Genomic DNA, 22,136 nt, shown 5'->3' on the forward strand with positions numbered 1-22,136 from the left:
ATAATAGAGAGATCTTGTAGCACCTTTGAGTCTCACTGAAAGAAAAGTTGGCAGCATGAGCTTTCCTAGACTTAAGCGTATTTCCTCAGATGCATGGGAATTGTAGTTCATTGTGGCACCAGAGCTCTTTCTCACAAAACTACAATTCCCAGGGTTCCCTAGCACTGAGCCAGGGCAGTTAAAGCAGTCTCAAACTGGATTATTTTTGCAGTGTGTCTTGGACCCAACTCAGGCTGCATCTTCACTCCAGACTCCAGGGACAATCCAATTTCATACCGTTTTTACTGCCATGGCCCAGTGCTATGAAATCCTGGGAATTGTAGTTTGTTGTCACACCAGAGTTTGCTGAGAGAGATGGTTAAATGTCTCCGAAAACTAGAATTCCCAGGATTCCATAGCACTGAGCCATGGCAATTAAAAGGGTGTCAAACTGTATTTATTTCTGCAGTGCGGTTGCATCCGAACACATTTCTATTTGGCACAAAGCTTCCTGAACCCCCTTCATGTCAAAATAAATATCTTAAAAGGACTGAAAGATTCTTTGTTTGGTTCAATGGTGATTTTGAGGGTTGAAATAAGTTACAATTATTTTTATTCAATTATGTTTACGTTTATTTGCAAAACATCCGCCATTTTAACATTATGGGAATTTTCTGGGAATTGTGACTGAATATTCCGAGTGATCTGGGGGGATTCAGCGGGTTTTGGACAAACATTTCCGGGAATTATCTCCGAGGCTTGTTGGCAACACTGCCCTCTAGTTAGTTTCAGTGTGTAGTAAGATTTCAGCCAAGTCAGACCTGGAGAGAGTATTTTCCTTTGACAAAAAGATAAGTCCACAAAAGAAGAAAGATAGTCCTCAAAAGAAGAAAGATAGAATCCATCAAGAAGAGAGCAAGGTATTTAGGAAGGACTATTGAGAAAGAAGAAAGAAGTTTCATGTTATTTGTGTTTATAACCAGTAAAGCTTTTGAAACTTAAGAAATTTGTGGACAAGTCTTTTGTTCTGGCTGTGATCCCGAGAGCCAGAGGCCTTACTACACCCAAAGTCCATAGCATTGCTCTTGGGTCAAAACAGTGCACCTCTTGCCTACAGAGTCTCACAAGACTTTTTTGTTTAACAACTTGTACCCATTAACTCCATTTCATGTCTTCTTTATTTAGTGGGGAGGAATACAGACAAAACAAGTCAAAATGAAGAAAAACCAGTCCCTTGACCAAGTACACATTTCTGAGAAGTATACTTGGTGAGACACCTGAAACCAAGGGCAAATCCACTTTTTGTTTAACCATGTTCTATATGCATAGACATGTTAACCCATGTTCAGTGTTAAACCCAAAGGGTTTGGTTGTGGAATAAGCCTCTGAAATATGCAAGAGGCAATGTTAAAATAAAGCCATGTTCAATGCCCAAATGTGCTGTTTGGAATGGGGGGAGGGGGTGGCCAGAAAGGGAAGTACATTTCTGTGATCTGTCTAGGAATAATGTCAAAATGTCCTCCATTTTGATCATGCCTAAGAAACATGCATTTATATTAAGATTTCTAAAAAAACATCAATTTTTTCGCGTGCCCTCCATTTTAAAAAATGTGTCCTACATTTGAAAATGTTGTCCTGCATTTGTCCTACATTTGTCCCGGTTTGGAGGTCCTGACTTATGGCAACCCTACTCCCACAGATTTCCCTGCCCCATATTACTCAATGGCAGCATGTTCAGACAGCCATACTGATGCAGGCACACGCACACCACCACCCATTGACTAATATGGGTTTGAGGTCCCACATGTTTTCCCCATTTGTGGGGTGGGTGAGTGAGTAGATGAAATCAAATCCTATAGATGGGACGGGTGTACTGTAATCCCCATGCACCAAACGTGATCCCTTTTAGTTACAAAAATGCCTAAATATCTAAATCCCGAAAAACTAATTAATAAATTAGATATTCTTTTCATTTTTAATTGATCTTCTTTTGTCACATTTAGACAAAAAAGTAACTACACAATAATGCATATATATATCCATACTATATATGCTCTAAAAGGATATCTATATATTTATTTATTTTATCTCGATATCTATTTCTATAGCTATATATTTAATCTTATACAAACCTTTCTAAATCTTACTACTGGAACTCACTGTGAGAGAAAGGTGGGATAAAAATCCTGGAAATAAATAAAATAACAATAAATAACTTCCCTGCACATTTTTTTTAAAACTGGAGTAATGAAGGCAGGGCAAAGGAACTCTAGGATGGAGCTGAGTAAATCATGGCAGTGAAACAATATGTCTACCGAGAAGGCAAAGGGGCATGGAAACTCATGAGAGAGCAAATCATATAACTGTTCACCCTTCTAGCATGCAAGAAGAACTCACGTCTTGCTAGAAAATTGTACAAGTGTACTTCTTTTACTTACAAGATTAACACTGCTGAATTTCATAGTTTCCCCAATCAAGTCCCAAATTTATTTAGCCAGGTTCTTTCTTACCTGTTCTCCAATATCTGTTGGCTGATTACCAATGGCCACTCTTGCAATCCCTGGTAGATCGATAAGTGTCAAGTCTGGAACCTCTGGAGAATTAATTTCTAGGCTAATTAATTTATGGCTAATGCCCACTCCTTCGCCAGCCATTATGTTCTGAGCTGGAAAATAGAGACCCAGAAGAAGTACCAAGTTTAGATCCTCAGCAGCAGCATTTCATAAACAAATATAAGAGTATTAGTGAGCAGCCTGGGTACTCTTTGATATCATGGTATAAAACACTTTGGAAAATCTGTATCTTATAATAATAATAATAATAATAATAATAATAAATTTTATTTATATACTGCTTTTCCAAAAGATCAAAGCAGTCTACACAAAATTAAAACCAGTTACAAACACACCATAAAAATAGATAAAAACCAGTAACACAATATACAATAAATAAAATAATAATAAAAACTTTATTTATATACCGCCCTTCGAAACATCAGGGCGGTTTACAGCAATAAAACTACATTCAATACAATACAATTTACAATTTAAAAACAATACAATTAAAACAATAAAAGAACTTGTGCCAAATCGTAAGTTGCTAACAGAGGGGGGAGGGCTCTCAGGGGAAGTATCAGGGGTAAGCCTGTTTAAAAAAGAACGTTTTCAGCCCCTTCTTAAATTGGGCCAGGGAGGTTGCTGAACGGAGCTCGATGGGCAGCGAGTTCCAGAGAGTAGGGGCCGAGGTGGAAAAGGCCCTTCTGGTGGTGTTGACTAATCTGGTCTCTGGAACTCTTAGCAGATGCTGCCCATTAGATCTGAGTGTGCGGGGCAGATTGTACGGAGAGAGGCGGTCCTTTAAGTACTCTATACAAGTACACTATACAAATCTAAAACAGTCATTCAATAGGGTGAGGCAGAGAGTCGATGGGATCAAAATACACAACTTCATTTTCCAGAGGGGAAGGCTTGACAGAAGAAAAAAGTTTTAAGCCTCTTTTTAAATGTTTCCAGGGGGGTGATAAGGCAGAGCTCCTCGGGAAGACTGTTCCAGATTTGTGGGGCCGCTACTGAGAAGGCCATCTGGGATGTAGTAACATATTTAGAAAGTGGGATTTCCAGCAAGTTCTTCCCGGTTGTTCTGAGTGTGCGGGGCGGATTATATGGGGAGATGCGGTCCCTTTCTTTAAATACACACAGTATATGTATTAGATTTGTATCCAGTCCTTCCTTTAAGGTGCTCAAAGAAACATACCTTTGAGTCCCAGGTGGTCCCATATCCAGACACTATCCAGACATAGTGTTACATATGGAAAACTGTCAAGCCTGTTCAAATAATCCTCTATAATGTCTTAAATAAAAAATCAAACTCTTTGGTTTAAAGGACTCTGACTAGAGATTGTGCCCATAATTATCATTAATAAAAACTTATTCGTACACATAAACATACATATGGTTGTTCAGAGAATTTCTTGGGCATTTTAGAGGCATCTGGACATGGATTTCTGAAGTTTTATGATGTCCTCAATTTAGTTTTAAAGGTTTTCCCCACTCCCAAACTGGAAAGAAACAGAAAAGGTACCTGCACAAGCAATGACAATATGTTACCTGTAATAAGTCACAAGCGTGCTATGAAATAGATTGATACCACTCACCTTTTCTTATTTCTCTTTCCACTTCAGAAGGGCTTGAGAGTTCCAGTTTTTTTTCCAGGTAACTGATTTTCCCTTTCCACATATGACCAGCAGGTAGTTTCTTCAGTTTGAGAGCTAACGGGCATCTGGTGACAATGCCTATTCATAAGGAAATCAATTATAGTGAAATCATAGACCTTGGCCAAGAGCATATGGAGAATGATGCTCCACATACACAGCTATGGACTGCTTCCCTGAAAGCTGTTGTCAAGTCCCAGGTTCGCTCCTGTGGTCATTTACTGTGGAACAGGGAGGTGACCTGAAACTGCTTGGCTGCAGTTTTTTTGGCTGGAGGAAGACAAATGAGATCACTTCAACTCCACAAATGAGATCACTCTCTAGATCTCTATCAAGCCAGGATAGGCACTGTCTAGCCTCTTCCCTCCACAACCAGTAAATAACTGTACCAGCATCCTTAGCTTTGAAAGCTGTCTGGAGAGGCTGTGTTCAGATGCTGAGCAAGGAACTAGTGATTAACTACTTGGGTAAGGTCCAAAAAAGACTTACATAAATACAACACATATAGAAATCCTTCCCAAAGATTACTAAAAACTGGTACAATTCCATGGACTGTGAAGGAAAAACAATATGTTTGAAGGTGAAATCAGCCTCTTCAGAATACACCAAGCAATATTGCAAATATCTGCAGTTAAAGCAGAAGTGAATATAATGTTCTGATATGAACAAAGAGTACCATTTTTCTTTCCTGGAAAGACCATAAAAAGATGTTTGTTTTGAATACATGTAGTGTCTATTAATCAGCGCTCTTTAAAGATTCTTTGACATAATAAATACTGCAGGAAACCTTAGGAAATGAAAAACAAACAAAAAAACAAAACCCAGTGGATCTTTCAAAGTAGGAAACTGTGATCCTATATATGCCTCTGGACTCCATCCAGTTCCTATCATCCTTTATCACTGGCCATACTTGGTGAAGCTATTGGGAGTTAGAGCTGAACATCTAAAGGACTGCAGTTTTTACACACCTGACAAATAATAATCTCTAGATTTTCAGGTTCCTAGGACTTTGAACGACAACTATGAAGGAACTAGACAAGATCCTGAAGTATAAAGATATATTATTGAACACTACAGTTAGGATTGTCTATGTTAGTGCATTCCCAATTTCTAATATGGTTGTGAAAGCTGAACAGTGAAGAAAGCTGACAGGAAGAAAATCAACTCATTTGAAATGTGGTGTTGGAGAAGGGTTCTACAAATGTCCAAGACTGCTAAAAAGACAAATAAATGGGTCCTAGAGCAAATCAAAGCTGAACTCTCCCTAGAAGCCAAGATGACTAAATTGAGCCAGCCATACTTTGGCCATATCATGGGAAGATATGACTCACTAGAAAAGGCAATAATCCTTGGTAAGGTAGAAGGCAGTAGGAAAAGAGGAAGAGTGTGTTACAGGTAGATAGGCTCATTCAAGGAAGCTACAGCCCTGGGTCTGCAAGACCTGAGCAGAGCTGTTGATGTCATGCCCAGCCTGGAGGACGGCTTGGAGGACTCAGAGGATGAGCTAGAGCCCCTGGGACCTGAACCTGTAATGGAGGAGCCAGAGGCTGGCCCTAGTTCTGCTGGAGCAGAGTCTATGGCCCCTCCAGAGATTCAGCAGTCAAGTTTGCCTGGTGCCGAGGCTGTGGACACGGAGGAGGATCTGGGCAGTGTGCCTACCTTCAATGAGCGTCGAGCAGAAAGAGAGGGCCTTCGAAGATCTCGGAGGCTTTATCAGAAGCGTCTTCGTAATCAGACACAGCTGAAGGCCGGCTCTTTGCCTTCTTAAGCACCTGGAGCATGTGTGGTTCTTTGCCAGTGGATATCTGATTCTTTTAGAGGAAAGACTCTGTCTCTGGCTCCTTTGGCTTCTTGTCTTGACTACCCGGAAACCTTGACCTTGGACTGCTTTATCGACCTGCCTATCTGTTACCCTGAACCTCGGACCGTCTGACAATTCTCTTGGTAATCCCTTTTGGTAGAACTACTGTGAATCTCCAGGACTGTGTAGCTTACACTGACTTTGCTGTGCTGGGAGGGGGGTTTGTTTGTTTGAGAACTAGCTGCCTTATCAGCCCTTTGGCTGCTTTCCCGGACAGTTGATAACAGGGTGACTTGGAGGTCTCCCATTCATAGGGTGGCCAAATCAATCAATCAATCAAAGTCAACTTGACAGCAGTTAACAACAACAAGTGTATCATTGTAGTCCAGTGAAATCATCCTAAAGGAAAAGCTGAAAGAGAATTCTCACCACTGCCTCTGGGAAGAGCAACTCCAGACAGCGCTTCAAGGACAGAACTCTTCCCAGAGCTCTGATCTCCAATCACAGCAATTGCTGGCAATGCCAAGTCCTTTTCCACACCAAGGGCTCTCAGGGAATCAATGAGGTCAATGCAAGGACGGATCTTCTCTTCATACTGGTTGTACAAAGTGTTTTCTAGCTTCTGTTGGAACAACATTTACATTTAATTTTGTTATTCTTTAACTGTAGTAAAATGTTTCAATAGATTATATAAAAATGATTGTCAATAAACTACTGTTGAACATTTGGTTGGCTTGAGTAAGCTGCACCTTTTCATCCAGAGCACAGAGAACCAAATGATAACAAAACCAATTGCATTAATATATATAGTATCATAGGGTGTTTAAAGCATTTCACAAAGCATTTTCTGCCATTTGTTTGCATCTACTTGGCTTATAACATCTCTGACAAATGCATCTGGCCAACTGTTTCTGAAAACACACATGGGTAATCTCTACCATGTCAGCCAAATTCTGCTTCCCAGGTTGACCCAATCTGGTTTACAGGGTGTCAGAGATTAAGTGGGGTCCTGTCTCTTCAAAGAGCACTGCTGGGATCTGTGGCATGAACCTTGTGCTTCTCTTCCCCTATGAGGAGAGGTGAAGGGCAGCAAATTGCCAAATCTGGTTGTACACCCATTCAGCCAGCACTTTAATGAGTATTCTCGCTCGTGTCTCCCTCATTCAAAACCTCTATAGCACTAACTAAAACCTTAGATCTAAATTGCAGGATTGTGGGTATTACAGGGTGCATCTCTCTTCCCCAACATGAAACCGGGAGCTTCAGCTTACCTTATTTCTCTGTTTTTGTTGTAGCAGGTTGTTTGAATCCTCCTTTTGTGTAGACGGTGGATTGAACTTAAAGCCTTCGTTTTTCATTGGAACAAATACATTTGGCACAGCAAATGTACCTGGTTGTAGGCTGAAAGTGTAACTTGGCTGATGATTAAGAAAACCACCTTGGGGTCTCTGTGGGTCACCCATCTCCTCGTCTGAAGAGGATGCTCTCTCAAGTTTTCGACTGCGTCGTTCAGAGAGAGTCTCACGCCGGCCACGGGACTTTGACATTTAGTTCTATGGGTGTTTTTTTAAAAAATTCCCCTGAAACAATAAAAGACATTTTGGTGCTGCTACTTCTGCAATGGCAATAAGAGGTATTAAAGGTGCTTCCAGACAGACAGCTCTTTCCATTCACAGTTGAAGAGTACTGTGTAGCTATTCTGTCTTTATTCCTTAACTATGCTAGAAGTTTAACTGGGTTGGAAGGTGAATGAAATCTATGCTGGGCTTGGGGGAAAATAAAACTATAAACTAGAATTGGAGAAGCTCAAAAGGTGTTGGGTCAATCATGTCCTCCCGCAAACCATCATCAGGAGTGGTTCTCCCTCTAAAATGGTAGTGTATTTTTTTAAAATAAAAGCTGGCCAAGTTTGCCTCCAGTTTTGAGAAAACAAACATCAAATCTCCCCCCTGCTCTTGCCCACCAATGTACTACCCTGCACCTTGATTTTAGAGGAGAATTGTCACTTTTGGAAGCTTTTAGGAACAGTCTTTCTTCATTACACTCTGTTAACTCCATTGGCTGCTATGTTTTTTCCTGGCCACAAGTCTAAGTGTTGGTCATATAAAAGCATCATTTAGTAATTGATTCGATGATGGTTGGGACTAAACAATAGGCGTCAGGCCATAGTCTTCCAGTAAGAAAAAAAACCTTACTGTTGTTGTGTGCCTTCAAGGGAGTTTATCACAAGTGAGGAATTTATCTTAATTTCGAATGAAAAGAAAGTGGGGCCAGAACGTATTCATGTAAATTTGCTAGTTTAGTGAATTTACGTGAAAGCAAATTGCGCTCAAACTGGCTTCCCATTGCCTGAATTTGCATGTGGTAGTCTATCACGCAATAATGTGAAACCCCATGATTGCGTTCAGATTGCCATTGGATTATACTTCCAATTTCCCTTGTCTGATAAACTCCCTTATGGTTCCAACTTATGGTAGCCCAAAGGCAAACCTATCATGGGGTTTTCTTGGCAGGATTTATTCTAAGGAGGTGTGCCTTTGCCTTCCCCAAAGGCTGAGAGAGTACTACCTGCCCAAGGTTACCCAGTGGGTTTCATGGTTGAACAGGGATTTACACTCTAGTCGCTAGTCAACATTCAAACCACTACACCACACTTGCCCCCATAGCAATCTATTAGACACAGCAAATAAGGTTTATTTTTTTTAAATGTATCCATCTATCGGTTGTTTGCAGCATACCCTTCCTGCAGCAATATCAATCAGATATATTTTATATTCTACTGTATCATTCAAAAAGTATATTTGGTCCTCCACATTTGCAGCTTTGCCTTTTGTGGATTTATTTGAGGATTTGGTTAATGTCCTCTCTATGAATGTCTAGGTCCTCCAGCACAACTCTGCTGAAAATTGAACATAGATTTGCACTGGAGGACTTTGAGGTTACCAGGAAAACAGTTCTCTAGGCATTTGTAGGTCCTCCACTGTGATTCTAAGGCTTCGGCCTTTGTTAAGGAAACAAAAATATTGAAATATCAAAAAATGCCAAGCTTGTTAGGGTCTAGTATTAAATAAGCAAAGAAGCAGAAATGTGTCTTTGTCTATATTTACCTAAGAACTGAGGCTGGCTCAAAAACAACATAAGTAACTTGAAGTTCAAACAAAAGTTTACTGATGGCTTTAATCTATTTATACATAGTGGCTATATCCCAGTACTTCTCAAATAGTCGGGCGGGCCCCCCAGGGGGGGCGCGAGGCTCTGTAAAGGGGGGTGCAAGGCTCAGGATACAGTGTTATGCAGAGGTATACTTATAACAATTTTATAGACAAATGATAATATTTACAGTTGCGCGGGGGGCGCGAAATGTTTTCTTCTTCCTAGGGGGGGCATGACAGAAAATAATTGAGAAGCACTGCTATCCTAATCTAGTTAGTGAATAGTTCAGGTTAAGAAGAAATATTTATCTCCCCATCTTTCCAAAGAAAGTTGATGGAGGACCCAACAGTTCAGGAGAAAAATCTTAAAGAGTGCGAGTCCCAAAAGGGGAAGTGACCTAAATCACATGGTCAGTTTGAAGGAGAAACTTCTGGCAGATGTTGAACATAAAGTTGTGCTGGAGGATGTAGAGATTCCTAGAGAGGTGTTCTCTCAGAAGAAAAACATAGTGCTTTTTTATTTGCAGGTAATAAATGCAGCTTGTAAAGAGAGTAGATTGGATCAAGACCACAAAGCTCAGGGATAGGTAAATTGTGGGCATGCACACACAACGCTGCTTGATCACACACTTAAAAGCCTTGTCTCTACAAGCACATCAGCAGGGACAGACTCACCAGAACCCCTTCCCGTATAAAGTACAGGCCAGTTTAAGTACAGGCGTTTCAGGCAAAAATACTTTTTCTGCCTTCCTCCGCGCCCATCACATTCAAGTAACAGTCAACTAGAAACACAATAGACCAGCTCCCATCTTGGTCAGTCAGCCATCCAGTGGAATTAAGAGGTATTCAGAGTGTTTCCAGAAAGAAAGCTCTTTCCAGTCACAGTTAAAGGGCACTGTGTAGCAATTCTGTCCCCCCCCCCCCCTAACAGGTTCTTCTCTGGTAAATAAAAAATGGAAGAAACAATGAAACCTCAGGAGGGTTGCAGACTGAAGACATGGAGGTCCCATAAACTTGCTTGAACGATCCTGTTTAACTGCCTGGTAGATGACAGAAAGCTGTGCTGGAGTTGGAGAGAAATGAAACTCTACAGGTGGAGAAGCTCCAGAAGCGTGGAGCCAATCTTGTCCACCCCAAGACCCTTGCCAGGAGCTGTGCTCCCTCTAAAATGATAGTGGGGAGATATATATATATATATATATATATATATATATATATATATATAGTAGATGGGTTTGCTTCCAGCTTGAGAAAATAAACATCAGCACTCTTTCCCCCTCCCCCTGCCTCCTTAATATACCTTGGCTTTAGAGGAGAATTGCTACTCCTAGCTGGCTGGAAACTTTTAGGAACAGGGTTTCTATACTCCAACACCTCCATTGGCTGCTATGGTTTTTCCTGACCACAAGTCTAAGTGCTGGTTGTATAAAATCTGTTCAGCCCTAAGTCCAGGTTATCTAACAGATCATATCTCTACATAAGAGCTTCCATAAGCCTCAGGAGGGGCTCTTCTTTCAACTGCACCACCTTCATAGGCATGGATGATAGAGATCCAGGACAGGACCTTCTCAGTGCCTGATCTGAGGCTTTGGAGTCCCTCCCTGTGTGTGTGTTGCATGCCTTCAAGTTGCTTCCAACTTAGTGCAACCCTAAGGTGAATCTATCATGGGGTTTTCTTGGCAAAATTTGTTCAGAGCAGTAGCGTCATTAGGTTTGCTGTCACCTGGTGAAGTAACTCATGATCTCACCTCCCCCCATTGACCTCCTCCCATGCCACGCCATACAGAATCCTTGGTAATGTTTTTTGTGCTAATGTTATTCATTAATTGTAATTCTAGCATATTACTGAAGGTAATGGTAATAGTTGTGACATAAACAACTAGCAAAATTAAAATTATACCTTTAAGTTACAATACATATGCATATGCATATTTTTCTGTGGTTGAAGTGAAAATTTGGTAAAATGTGGGTTTTTAAAAGAAAATTTAAAAATTGAGGCCTCTTCTTTCTCTTCCCACCAGTCCTCACCCCACTCACCCCCATCTCTTCAGCATTTTAATGGGACACAGGTAAATGCCATAGCCCATTTCAGCCAAAAAGGAGATGTCTGAAGCACAGTGGTGTCACCTCCTCCCTTTGGGTCTCACCTGGTGTGGTCTGCACCCCTGCAGCCCCTTAGTGATGCCAGTGGTTCAGAGGAGGTTTGCCATTGGTTTCCCTTGAAGCTGAGAGAGTGTGACTTGCCCAAGGTCATCTAGGGAGGGGAGAATAGCTCCCTCTCTGCTGTCCTGACATGGATAAGGAAAGATTTTGTTCCTGTTGTTGTACTTTATGGCTGAAGACTGGAAGCCAAATTATGTGAAGAAGAGTTCAGGGAACTGGCTATATTTTAAGCTGAATAAAAGAAGACTTAGAGTTGACCAGACATTCCTCTTTCAATAGCCGAAGGGCCAGCAGTTGGAAGGGAGAGCCAGACAGTTTTCTGCTGTTCCAGAGGGTAGGGGGACCACAACTTATTTTTGACAGTGGACGGTGGAATGGGTCACTCAAGAAAGTGGTGGACTCTTTTCCACCGGAAGCATTGAAGCAGAGGTTGGGGATGCTTGAGCGATGGATGCGCCTGTTGGGGATGCTTGAGCTATGGACCCTTGGGCTGGCAAAGGAGGGGTTGGATTAGATGACCATGGGATTCCCTTCCAACTCAAAGCAATCCAGCATCTGATTTGTCCCCCTCAAAAGATGAAAACAGCGATCATTTGGAAAAGCAGTGGGGAGGGGGTTACAAATATTATATTAAATATTATTAAATATTATATTATACAAATGTTATACCTCTATTGCCACAACAAACTACAATCCCCAGAATTCCATAGCCTTGAGCCATGGCAGGGAAAGTTGTGTCAAACCAGATTATTTCTGCAGTGAGGATGCATCCTGTGAATATTTTAAAGAAACTGCCTTGATGTCTCATGCACTCTTCCAGTAACTTTCAAAATGCATCAGAAAGAGGAGAGAGAGAGAGAAACTTACTTTACCTGCTAAGAGTCTGGACCCAAGGGACTTCTTGTGGATGTTCCTGATCTACCTTTCTTTGGATGCTTGGCTTGGCTTTCCAGTTACTGCTCCCACCCTCCTCCTTTCAATTGCAAGAAAACGAAAGCTAGGCAAGGGGAGTGTGGCTTCTTTCCCAGCCCAGGCTTTGGAGGCTGCTACCCTTGGTGCTGGATGGATCCCCTCCACACCGAAGTCAGAGAAATGAAACTCAAAGCAAGAAGACACTGAGGTTGGAGAAGTGAAACTCTGTCTGGAGAGGAGAGGCTCATTTCCTCTTGGCATTTCCTCTCCTCCGGATCTCTCTCTCTCCCCCCCTCCCCCCATCAAACCTCGGCTCTCTATAATTCTGGCATGAAAGAAAAGGATTTTGACAATGTTAGGCAGAAAGAAAGAAAGGGATCTATCAACCCAGCTAAATTTGCCTGATTTTTTAAAATGCTCCCCCCACCTTCCAAAATAGGTGTAGCTGCATGGAAGGCGGGGCAGAATGAAGGCATTGTTTCTATCCTCAAAAAAATAATAAGGATCCCCTCCATGAAATTTTCTTTCAACCTCAAAATGTCCAGCACATCAGACAGACATTGACGATCACAAATACGTAGGACCTTGGTTTTGGCTGTGTTCACATTCCCTTGGGATCTTTGCCTGCCTCTTTTTCTTTGCGTGCCTAAACCTTATTTCTAAATGCTCAGCTGAAATTTTGCAATGATAAACATTTGGGGATGGATGGAAAATGTCACCAGGGAGGGGGAATTCCTGTTGGGGGGGGCAATGGCCTAATTTTGTTCCCCCGAAGCTACATCCATGGCCCCTCTTCCCAAACTGCCATCAAATCACTAGTTGGCATCAATACAAGTAACATGGATCCTGTACTATGGGCAGGTACATAGAGCACAATAATAGATCCCAATAGGCTTTGTTACAGCATCAAAGACGTTGCACCGCAGCAATCATGAATCGGTTGATTTCCAGCACTGCTTCTGCCCCAAATCAATTTTTAAATAAAACTGAACAGTCATGGGCGTGAGGCCCATAACCTCACAGATCCTTTCGGCTTTTAAATTGCGTTGAAATCCTTAAACCACCACCAAATCACAGCTCATCCCTGAAGCCACAAATTCCAGTGCAAAGATGAACATGCCCAAAACTGGATTAGCAAAGGGGGAATGATGGAGATATGTGGTGTACATTATGGTGCTGGTATTTATACAATTCTCAATACATAGTGGAAATATATTTCCCTTACTTTTATATCTGGTTGAATATGCATTCACTTTTCACTTATGTATACGTGACAGTTAATAAACACATATTCAAATTGTTGTTTGCTGTTAATTGCCTTTGAGTCAACTTTGAGTCAACCCTGTGAATGAGACAACTCTAAGAACCCCATTCTCAGCGTATCTGCTCAGGTTCTGCAGGTTCCTACTCATGACCTCCCTGATTGAATCCATTCATCTAGTGAGGTGGACAGGCACCAATAATCAATATATCTATGTATAATTCCCTTTAGAAAATAGAGTTATAGAAGTAAGGCACACACATTACAGAGAGTTCCAAGATGAGGCCCCTTTGGGGAGAGTGGAATGCAGAAGGCGAGGCAAAGGAGGAGATGTCCAAGGTGAAATTGATATGCACAAGGCCTTGGTTACATCCAAGCATCTGAAGAGAATAGAGAGCCCTGGGAACAGGGCCTCTTGGAGGATGTATTCGTGTGTGATAAACTCCGTTTTCTGCAGCACGCGCGCGCACACGAGCGTCCTCCTTCCGTCCCCAGAACGTTTAAAATTGTGTGTACGATAAGGTCCCTAGTAAAGACTGATAGGGATGCAACTTCACTGGCAGAAGGGCCTCTGAATGCCAGCCTGGCTCATAAGGGGGCAATGGGAAGTAGCCAAATAAAGCAGATTTAAATATATTTCTGTATCTTTGCTACTATTGCTAGAAATTTAACATGCTTAGCTCTTAAAATGCCAATCAGGTGATGGGGATGAGTTTTCTTTGTCTGTCTTCCTATAAAGGTAACCATTTTCTTTGGCTCGAAGCCTCAGTTCTGTTTGGAATTTGAATTCTGCTGAGGCTTGCCAGTTATCTGGGTCCTTTTGTCTTGATACCCATCATCCACAACACTAGCATGTGGTTTTCCTCTCTTTCTACTGCCTTCTACCTTTCCTAGCATAATTGTCTTTTATAATGAATTGTGCCTTCATATTATGTGGCCAAAGTATGACAGATTTGATCATCTTGGCTTCCAGGGAGAGTTCAGGCTTGATCTGTTCAAGGATCCATTTGTTTGGTCCATGGTATCCTCAGCATTCTGCTCCAGCATCACATCACAAATGAGTTGATTTTTTTCTTCTTTGCTTTCTTCACTGTCCAGCTCTCATATCCATACTTGGTAATGGGGAACACAATGGCTTACATGATTCTAATTTTAGTGTTCAGATGCATATCTCTACATTTAAGGATTTTGTCTAGTTCTTTCATAGCTGTCCTTCCCATTCCTAATCTTCTTCTGATTTCTTGACTGCAGTCTCCATTCTGATCAATGTTTGATCCAAGGTATGGGAAATCTTTAACTATTTTGATCACCTCATTATTCAGGTTGATTTTACATGACTCCTCTGTGGTTTTTATTTTTGTTTTCTTTATGTTCAATGGTAAGCCTTTATCTTTAATTTTTAATAGTAATTGTTCCAAGTCTACAATGCTTTCTGCTAATAATATGATGTCATCTGCATATCTTGAATTGTTGGTGTTCTTTCCTCCTGTCTTCACTCCTACCTCTTCTATGTTTAAACCTGCTATTTCTATATTGTTTTCTGCATACAAGTTGAATAGACAGGGTGATAAAATGCAGCCTTATCTGACCCCATTGCCAACAGGAAACCATTCTGTTTCTCCATATCCTCTTCTAACAGTATTCAATAAATAACATACTCAAAACCGCTAAATAGCTACAGATGTGTTTTGCTTCTTTTGTTTACTTCTATTCGTTCTCCATACTTTTCTGTTTCTGGGTACTTTCAGCTGAGGGTTTCAGTGTGCAGTTGCTAAACAGAATTTTATAGGGGATCCAGATGATATCATCTTCTATTTGTAACCTTCCCAGGTTTTCCCACTGCTGTTTTCATACTGCATATGCAATCAATGAAAGGAGGGGAAGACAAAATAGTTGTGCAGTGTCTTTTGTGGAAGTACCCCCTTCCTTTGTTATCTGCAGACACAGTCCTAGTATGTGCATACGTCATTTATTGATCACTTTATATCATTAGCCATAGAGGCAACATAGCCAGGGTGAAGAGGGTGTCATAGATATTCAGTTCAGTGTCTGCATAAATTCTGTAATGCATAAAACTGTATCTTTATTGCATACTCCCATAAGATTAGGAGTTTGCATTTCCACTTCCGTACTCCCATGTACATTCCATTCCAAGGTCTCTTTTGTTCAAAAAACAGCACTTCGATTCCATTGTCACTGCCACAGCTGCATCCTATAGAATCCTGGGATTTACAGTTATGAAAGGATATTTAGAATTCCCAGCCAGAGAGCTCTATTACTAAACTACAAATCTCAGGAATCCACAGGATGCAGCCATAGCAATAAAAGCTGTATCAAATTAGTATACCGCATTTTCCGGCATATAAGATGACTGGGCATATAAGACGACCCCCAACTTTTCCAGTTAAAATATAGAGTTTGGGATATACTCACCATATAAGACTACCCCTCTTCCAACGCACACCAAATAAAAATTAAAAAATCATCAGGTTTGATTTCAATATGGTAATTTTAATTCAAACGCTTATGACATGCAGGTACTTAGCAGGAAACCTTGTTGTATACAAAGCCTGCTTGGACTGGTCAGCTCTCCCTGCCTGCCCAGCCCTCCCTGTCTCCAAGACTATCAGAGTGGTAGCTGCTTTCATACGATCGCTGCATAGGGCAGGGATGCATCCGTGGCTGTTTTTGAGCTCCCCCCACCATATGCGACGACCACAGATTCTCCAGTCTGGCTCAAAAGTTTCAGCACCTGCCCTATAAGATGACACCCGGCGTATAAGACGACCCCAGACTTTTGAGAAGATTTTCCTGTGTTAAAAAGTAGTCTTATACACCAGAAAATACAGTAATTGTACAGTAAGAAAGAGACCTTAGTGATGTGAAGAAGTTGGGAAATCATTGCTTTTTCCATTCCATGGAAAGGTTTCCATTCTCAGAAATACATTTTTGGTAACATTAGTTTACATTAGTAACATTAGTTTAGCAATATTAAGAATTACACAAGTACAAAACAAATTGGGCAACTGAAATGAATACTCTACCAGCCATATTTTAAAATGACTGTAATCTACATATGCCCACACACAAAGTGACACTCTTCAGGAAGACCTTATGTGTATATGCACAGTTTTTAGGCTTGCTAAAATTATTGTGTCAGCAGTTTTTATTACCTTCTAATTTTATCGTAGTTAGGTCTAAATAATGGAACTAAAGGTTGTGCTGTTGAACTGGCTTGATGTTAAACCATTTAAACCTCACTAAGTAGACTTTGTAGAATTTGTTTTTCTGGTCTATTATTATTATTATTTATAGCATCATCAGTGTCCATGACACTTTACAAAATACTTCCTTCCCAACATGTAAAATGAACCTGGCACACTTGACATTAAGCATGCTAAATCATGTCTCCATTGATTTATAGAAATGATTTCATTTTCCAGAGGGGCAGGGTGTCTCCCTTCCTCCCACACACACAATATCATTGCACTCTCATGCCATTGATGCACCGCATCCCCTATGACAGCACACCATTGGATTGCTTTTTCTTTGTTTCCATTCCAGTTGGGAAGGGAAGACTATTAAGAGCTCAATTATTTTTGTGCTTTCCCGACATTTCTTCTTTTGGGGTGTTTGTAAAGTTCTAACCAAGCTATTCCACAATATGTTGTTCTTTGACTGTAATAAATGTTTCAATATGTTACAATGTGCAAAAAGATTCTGTTGTATTCCATCTCAGGTGCCAAGCCAAGCAAGGGCTACGGGGAGTTCATTTAAACCAACTCCTGTAACTAACAACCATACAGTCCTCCCTTCGTTCTCGCAGTCTTCTCATCTGTGTCGCTCACTTAAGCACAAGGGACAAACAGATGGAGAATGAATGGGGCATGAGCCTATGGTGCTCCCCTGCGTGCCCCCACAACTCTGCGCCATTCCATGCCTACCGTGATATATATTCAAGCCATTCCATTTTCGCAAGGGGGTAAGAACGGATCCTTGTGAAAAAGGAGGGGTGACTGTAGATGTTTCAAACAATTCTGAGTATATTTGAGGCCCGAGTGCTGCATGATGTGGTGAGCTCCTAGTCACTAGTCCCAGCTTCTGCCAACCTAGCAGTTTGAAAGCATGCAAATGCAAGTAGATAAAATAGGTACCACTCCTCAGTGAGAAAGTAATAGCGTTTGGTGCAGTCATGCTGGCCACATGACCACCAGTCCTTGGACAACACTGGCTCTTCAGCTTAGTAGCAGAGATGAGCACCACCCCCTACAGTTGGTTATGACTAGACATTCATGTTTAGGGATGCCATAACCCGGCTGCGCCCGTGCTTGTAACTTTTTTGCGGTTTGGCACGGTCACGGTCCGGTTCACTCTAAATCCCTGGTCTGGGCCCGGCCGGCAGCCATCACGCCTAAAGGGAACACTCGTCCCCTTGAGGCTGGCTGGCCAATGGCACAGCAGCTGGGGCGGAGCTGTTTCCAGCCCCACTCTGCCATTGGCCAGCCTCGAGGTGGAGGAGGAGGAGGAGAGAGACTCTGGGCCAGCCAGGGGGAGGGGAAGCGCCCTTTCTTAGTGCATGGCGAGGAGGAGGAGGAGGGGGAAACAGGAGGAGGAGGTGGAGGTGGGTGCCCATTTTCAAACTGACCCTGCTTAACTTGCAAGATCACATGGGATCTAGTGCTTTTAGCTTATTTTATATTAGGACAGAGTTAAAACATATAAGAAGCTCCAAACTTTCAATTTCTATTCTAATATGTCCATCTTGTAATACAGTGCACCTGCGTCATACATGGGTGCGCTTTACGCGGGCGTGCTTTACGCGGCTTTCAGCATACGCTGAAAGCTGCACAGGGAGATGGGGCGTCGTGTCCCATTGGGAGTAATGGGGCATGTGCCCATGGCGCGTGCGCACTGCCGTGCCACCGCATACATGAGCCCCATTCATTTAAATGGGGCTCGAGTATGCGTGGAATTTGCTTTATGTGCGGGAGTCCAGAACGAATCCCCACGTAAAGCAAGGGCACACTGTATTTTAGTTGCACTTTTTAAAAAAGTATTTCAGGACTGTTTCTTCTTAATGATAGTGCAGGCATTCCAAAAGGTTCCTCATAACCATTAAAAACACAATCTGCTGGTTGCCAGTCTTTTCCCCCAGAGTTAATCTCCTTTTCCTCGAACAACATACTATTGTCTTGCTCCACTCCATTTCCTGGATTTACCCAGGCTATCACAAGATGAATCATAGAAAGTACAGGTTGACCCTGTGTGGTTTTCAAGACTGGTTTGAGAAAAACAAATCATTCATTTTCCTTAGTGCCACACCCTGTTAAACTTTGCTTAATAACAAAGTTTCATTGCTTTAAACCTCAACAATTACAGTGATTTACAGGGATATTAATCTTTTTGACTTTTACACATTTTACTGTGTTACAACCTGAAACTGAAATGGATTTAACTGGTGTTGTTACCGTCCAATGTATACAAGATGCTAAATACTGTGAAGATGCAGAATATTTTTCACTGTGGCACAAAGATTAGGTAAAGAAAATCTGTCACTCGTTGATTCACAAGAACACTTGGTAGAAGCACCTTTGGTATCAATTGCTGCTTCAAAACTTCTTGGGCAAGTTTCCATCAGTTTATCGCATCTAGAATTTCCCAACATTTGCTCACTCTTCTTACCAAAATTGTCCCAGCATTTTTGGGTTGACAAGGACCATTGGTGAACAGCAACTATTAAGTCTTGTCCTATATTTTCAATCTGATAGAGGTCTGGGCTTTGAATGGTCCACTATAAGATAGTCAGACTCCTGCTTTAAGTCCACTCCAGTGTTACTTTAACTGTGGCTGTATCCTAATTCTAGTGCACAGTATTCTGCCACATTAACATCTCACTCACCTGTTTTAATAAAAGCTCAAACCAGTCTTGAAAACCACACAGTTCCCCCATCCTGAGGTTACCTCACAGTAAAAAAGAACATTTCTACCATGTTCATATGTTTATAGTTTGTTTATAAAATGGCCTCTTATAATGGGGTTGTGTATGTGTGTGTGTGTGTGGGGGGGTTGTTCCCACCATGCATGCACATATCTGCATAAATCGCTAGCTTTCTTGTTTTCCCTTCATTCTTACCATCTACCTGCACTCCCATTGAATTGTATGTATACCTGGGCAGTTACCAAAGCCATACCTGGCCAGTTACGTTAGCCCTCACATATGTACCCTCTGCCCATTGCAATGGCAGATGTAATTTCCCTGATCATCTTCGGACATGTTCACTGTCTCTTTTGGGGGTTGGAAATGGAGATCATACTGGAATTTTTTGTGGGTTTTTGGGCTGTGGCTGTGTCCTAGGAGAGTTTTCCTGATGTTTCGCTAGCATCTGTGGCTGGCATCTTCCTCAAATGCTGAAAAAATGTCAGGCAAAAACTCTTCTAGAACACAGCTACATAGCTGAAAAGCCCATAAAAAACTATGGATGCCAGCCATGAAAGCCTTCGACTTTATATGGTGGAGTTGTTCATGTCAGTTTTTGCCTCCAAAAAAGACTATTGTAGAGAATGAATGGTTGGGCATTGCCTTTTGTAGCCAAGCAAGAGCCTGGGTGATACATCTTTTGAGACTCCATGCAAGACCTTTATGTGTTAGTGGTTGCCTGAATTTTTTGAGACTAGTAGCTATGGCCATTCCTTGAGAGTACAGAATTTCTTGGTGCTGGTGGATTTACTCATGCAGTGAATAGTGGTGTGTTGTCATTTCAGTCAGATGAGAAACAGCTCAACAATTTCCATGTGCCTTGGCCCACTTTTTTGACACTGTAGATACACTTAGCCCAACCATATAGACACAGGGCACTACCATGAGATGGGCCATCCCCATGGGAAAAAGAAGCATTTTCACTGTTTGGATACTTGCAAATCATTGTGCTTATTGCCTTGAAGCCAATCAGTTTGGGGTTGGGAACTCAACAGCTGCAGAAATTTTTACAGAATTATGCTTGACTATGCAATTGGTGCGTCTGCCTCACACTATTTAGATTGTCATTTTTTCCCTTTCCCATACCACTTTTTTCTTTGCAGATAATGAATGGATTCTCCCTTTTGGTATGTTGGTAAGTCAGGGGGTGTTGATGGGTACCATTGCCACATTCTTTCTCCATTTAGACAAAGCACAGAACACACAAAAGGCACACTTTCTTCATCCTTTTACATGGATCACATATGGTGCTTGAATGACTTGGAAATTGGGTGATAGAAAAATGATTCCCACGTTTCTCATATCTCTGCTATATATGGTGCAGGTGAGGGGGTCTTTGTTCTTGGCAACCCATTAACTGTGAGGGGCAGCAGGTTGGTCCATTACTACTTGTGGATTAAGTGTCTCCCACTAGAAAGCGGCTGATGAAGCCATATCTGGATACACTCACAGAGAAACAGACAAAATTCAATAAACACCTGAATCTTGTCAGGAATGTGGTTGAAAAGATATTTGGGTGTATGAAAGCTTGGTGGTGCTGTCAAGACTGCATCACTGGATGTTGCGGAACAGAATGTCTCCTCTGTAATTACTGTGTCATTTTGCACAACATTTTGCACTGCTTCTGAAATTTTGGCAGTTTTTCCAGTTCAAAATAACTGCCTAGGACAAAGTAGGAAACTTCCTTCTGAAGGGAACCTGGGCTGTGTGTTTCTGTGTGTGTGTGTTGGATGGATTGAAAGCGAACAGTAGGTGAGGGCAGAGCTAAAAGTGGTCAATAACATCAGTTTCTTTTTCTGACATACTATTTTGCTGTCATCCTATTCCTTTCCTACATACACACAATGCTGGGGGGAAGGTTAGATTGATGTTGACAGAATTCTAAACTGACCCCTTATGGAGGGCCTTTGATGCAAGGGTGGAACCACCAATTGTTCATTCTGTACTAGAAGAATCCAAATGATAGAAGAAGTCACATTCATCCATTAGAAATATTCAGTTACTCAGTTGGGTAATACCATTTCCAGAACTAATCAAAACAAACCATCTTCAAGTTGCGGTGAGCAAATTTTTAGCTCTGAGTTCTGCATTCATCTAGGAGTCAGGTAACGTTGTTGGGCAAAAAGGAGATAATTCTGGTGTCCTGCAGAAGCCATACATTCTGCATTGCCACCTATTCTTCTCTTCTAAAGTGTTCCATTCATTTGCCACATGGTGCCCCTATACAACTGTACTGTGTGTTGTAATGTGCAATGTCCAATGTGCAAGTCAATTCTGATTTATGCAACTCTTTAATAGGGTTTTCTTGGTAAGATTTATCCAGAGGACATTTTACATTGCCTTCCTTTAAAGCTGAGTGTGTGATTTTCCCAAGGTCACAAGTGGATTTCCATTGTTGAGCAGTTATTCAAACCCAAGCCTCCAGGAGTCCTACTCCAACACTCAAACAGCTACCTACATTGGCTCTCTGCCTATATAATAGCCTCTTCACAGTGCTCTTTGTCCAATTGAACCTCTCTCTTTTACCTTGGAAAATCTTCATCCACGTCATCCTTAGTAAACTTTTTGTAGACTGTGATATCATTCCAAATAATCAGCCATCTGGTACACATTGGGCGGGGAGTGGGAGATACTAAAATCTCAAATCAAGAATTTGGAGAAAAGTAACAATCTGAAACAGA

General features: G+C 41.5%; 1 protein-coding gene across 2 annotated transcripts in view; it reads right to left on the bottom strand.

Annotated features, from left to right (window-relative positions):
* Positions 1-12,317, bottom strand: part of LOC149319566 (interferon-induced GTP-binding protein Mx1-like) — a 32,911-nt gene extending 20,594 nt beyond the window's left edge. Inside the window, exons 1-5 of one of the 2 annotated variants that reach the window (XM_089511975.1) lie at positions 12,178-12,317; positions 7,262-7,570; positions 6,420-6,612; positions 4,133-4,270; positions 2,490-2,644 (exon numbers count right to left, since the gene is read on the bottom strand). In XM_089511975.1, the coding sequence (XP_089368101.1) occupies positions 2,490-2,644; positions 4,133-4,270; positions 6,420-6,612; positions 7,262-7,537 (762 nt within the window). In that variant the 5' untranslated portion in view covers positions 7,538-7,570; positions 12,178-12,317. Of the gene's footprint in view, positions 1-2,489; positions 2,645-4,132; positions 4,271-6,419; positions 6,613-7,261; positions 7,571-12,172 lie in introns of both variants that reach the window. The other variant, XM_089511976.1, reaches the window with a different exon arrangement.
* Positions 12,318-22,136: the final 9,819 nt, after the last annotated feature.

Source organism: Sceloporus occidentalis, unplaced genomic scaffold, assembly GCF_023333645.1.
Source record: "Sceloporus occidentalis isolate IW3139 unplaced genomic scaffold, rSceOcc1.0.p SCAF_2, whole genome shotgun sequence".
Taxonomy (NCBI): domain Eukaryota; kingdom Metazoa; phylum Chordata; class Lepidosauria; order Squamata; family Phrynosomatidae; genus Sceloporus; species Sceloporus occidentalis.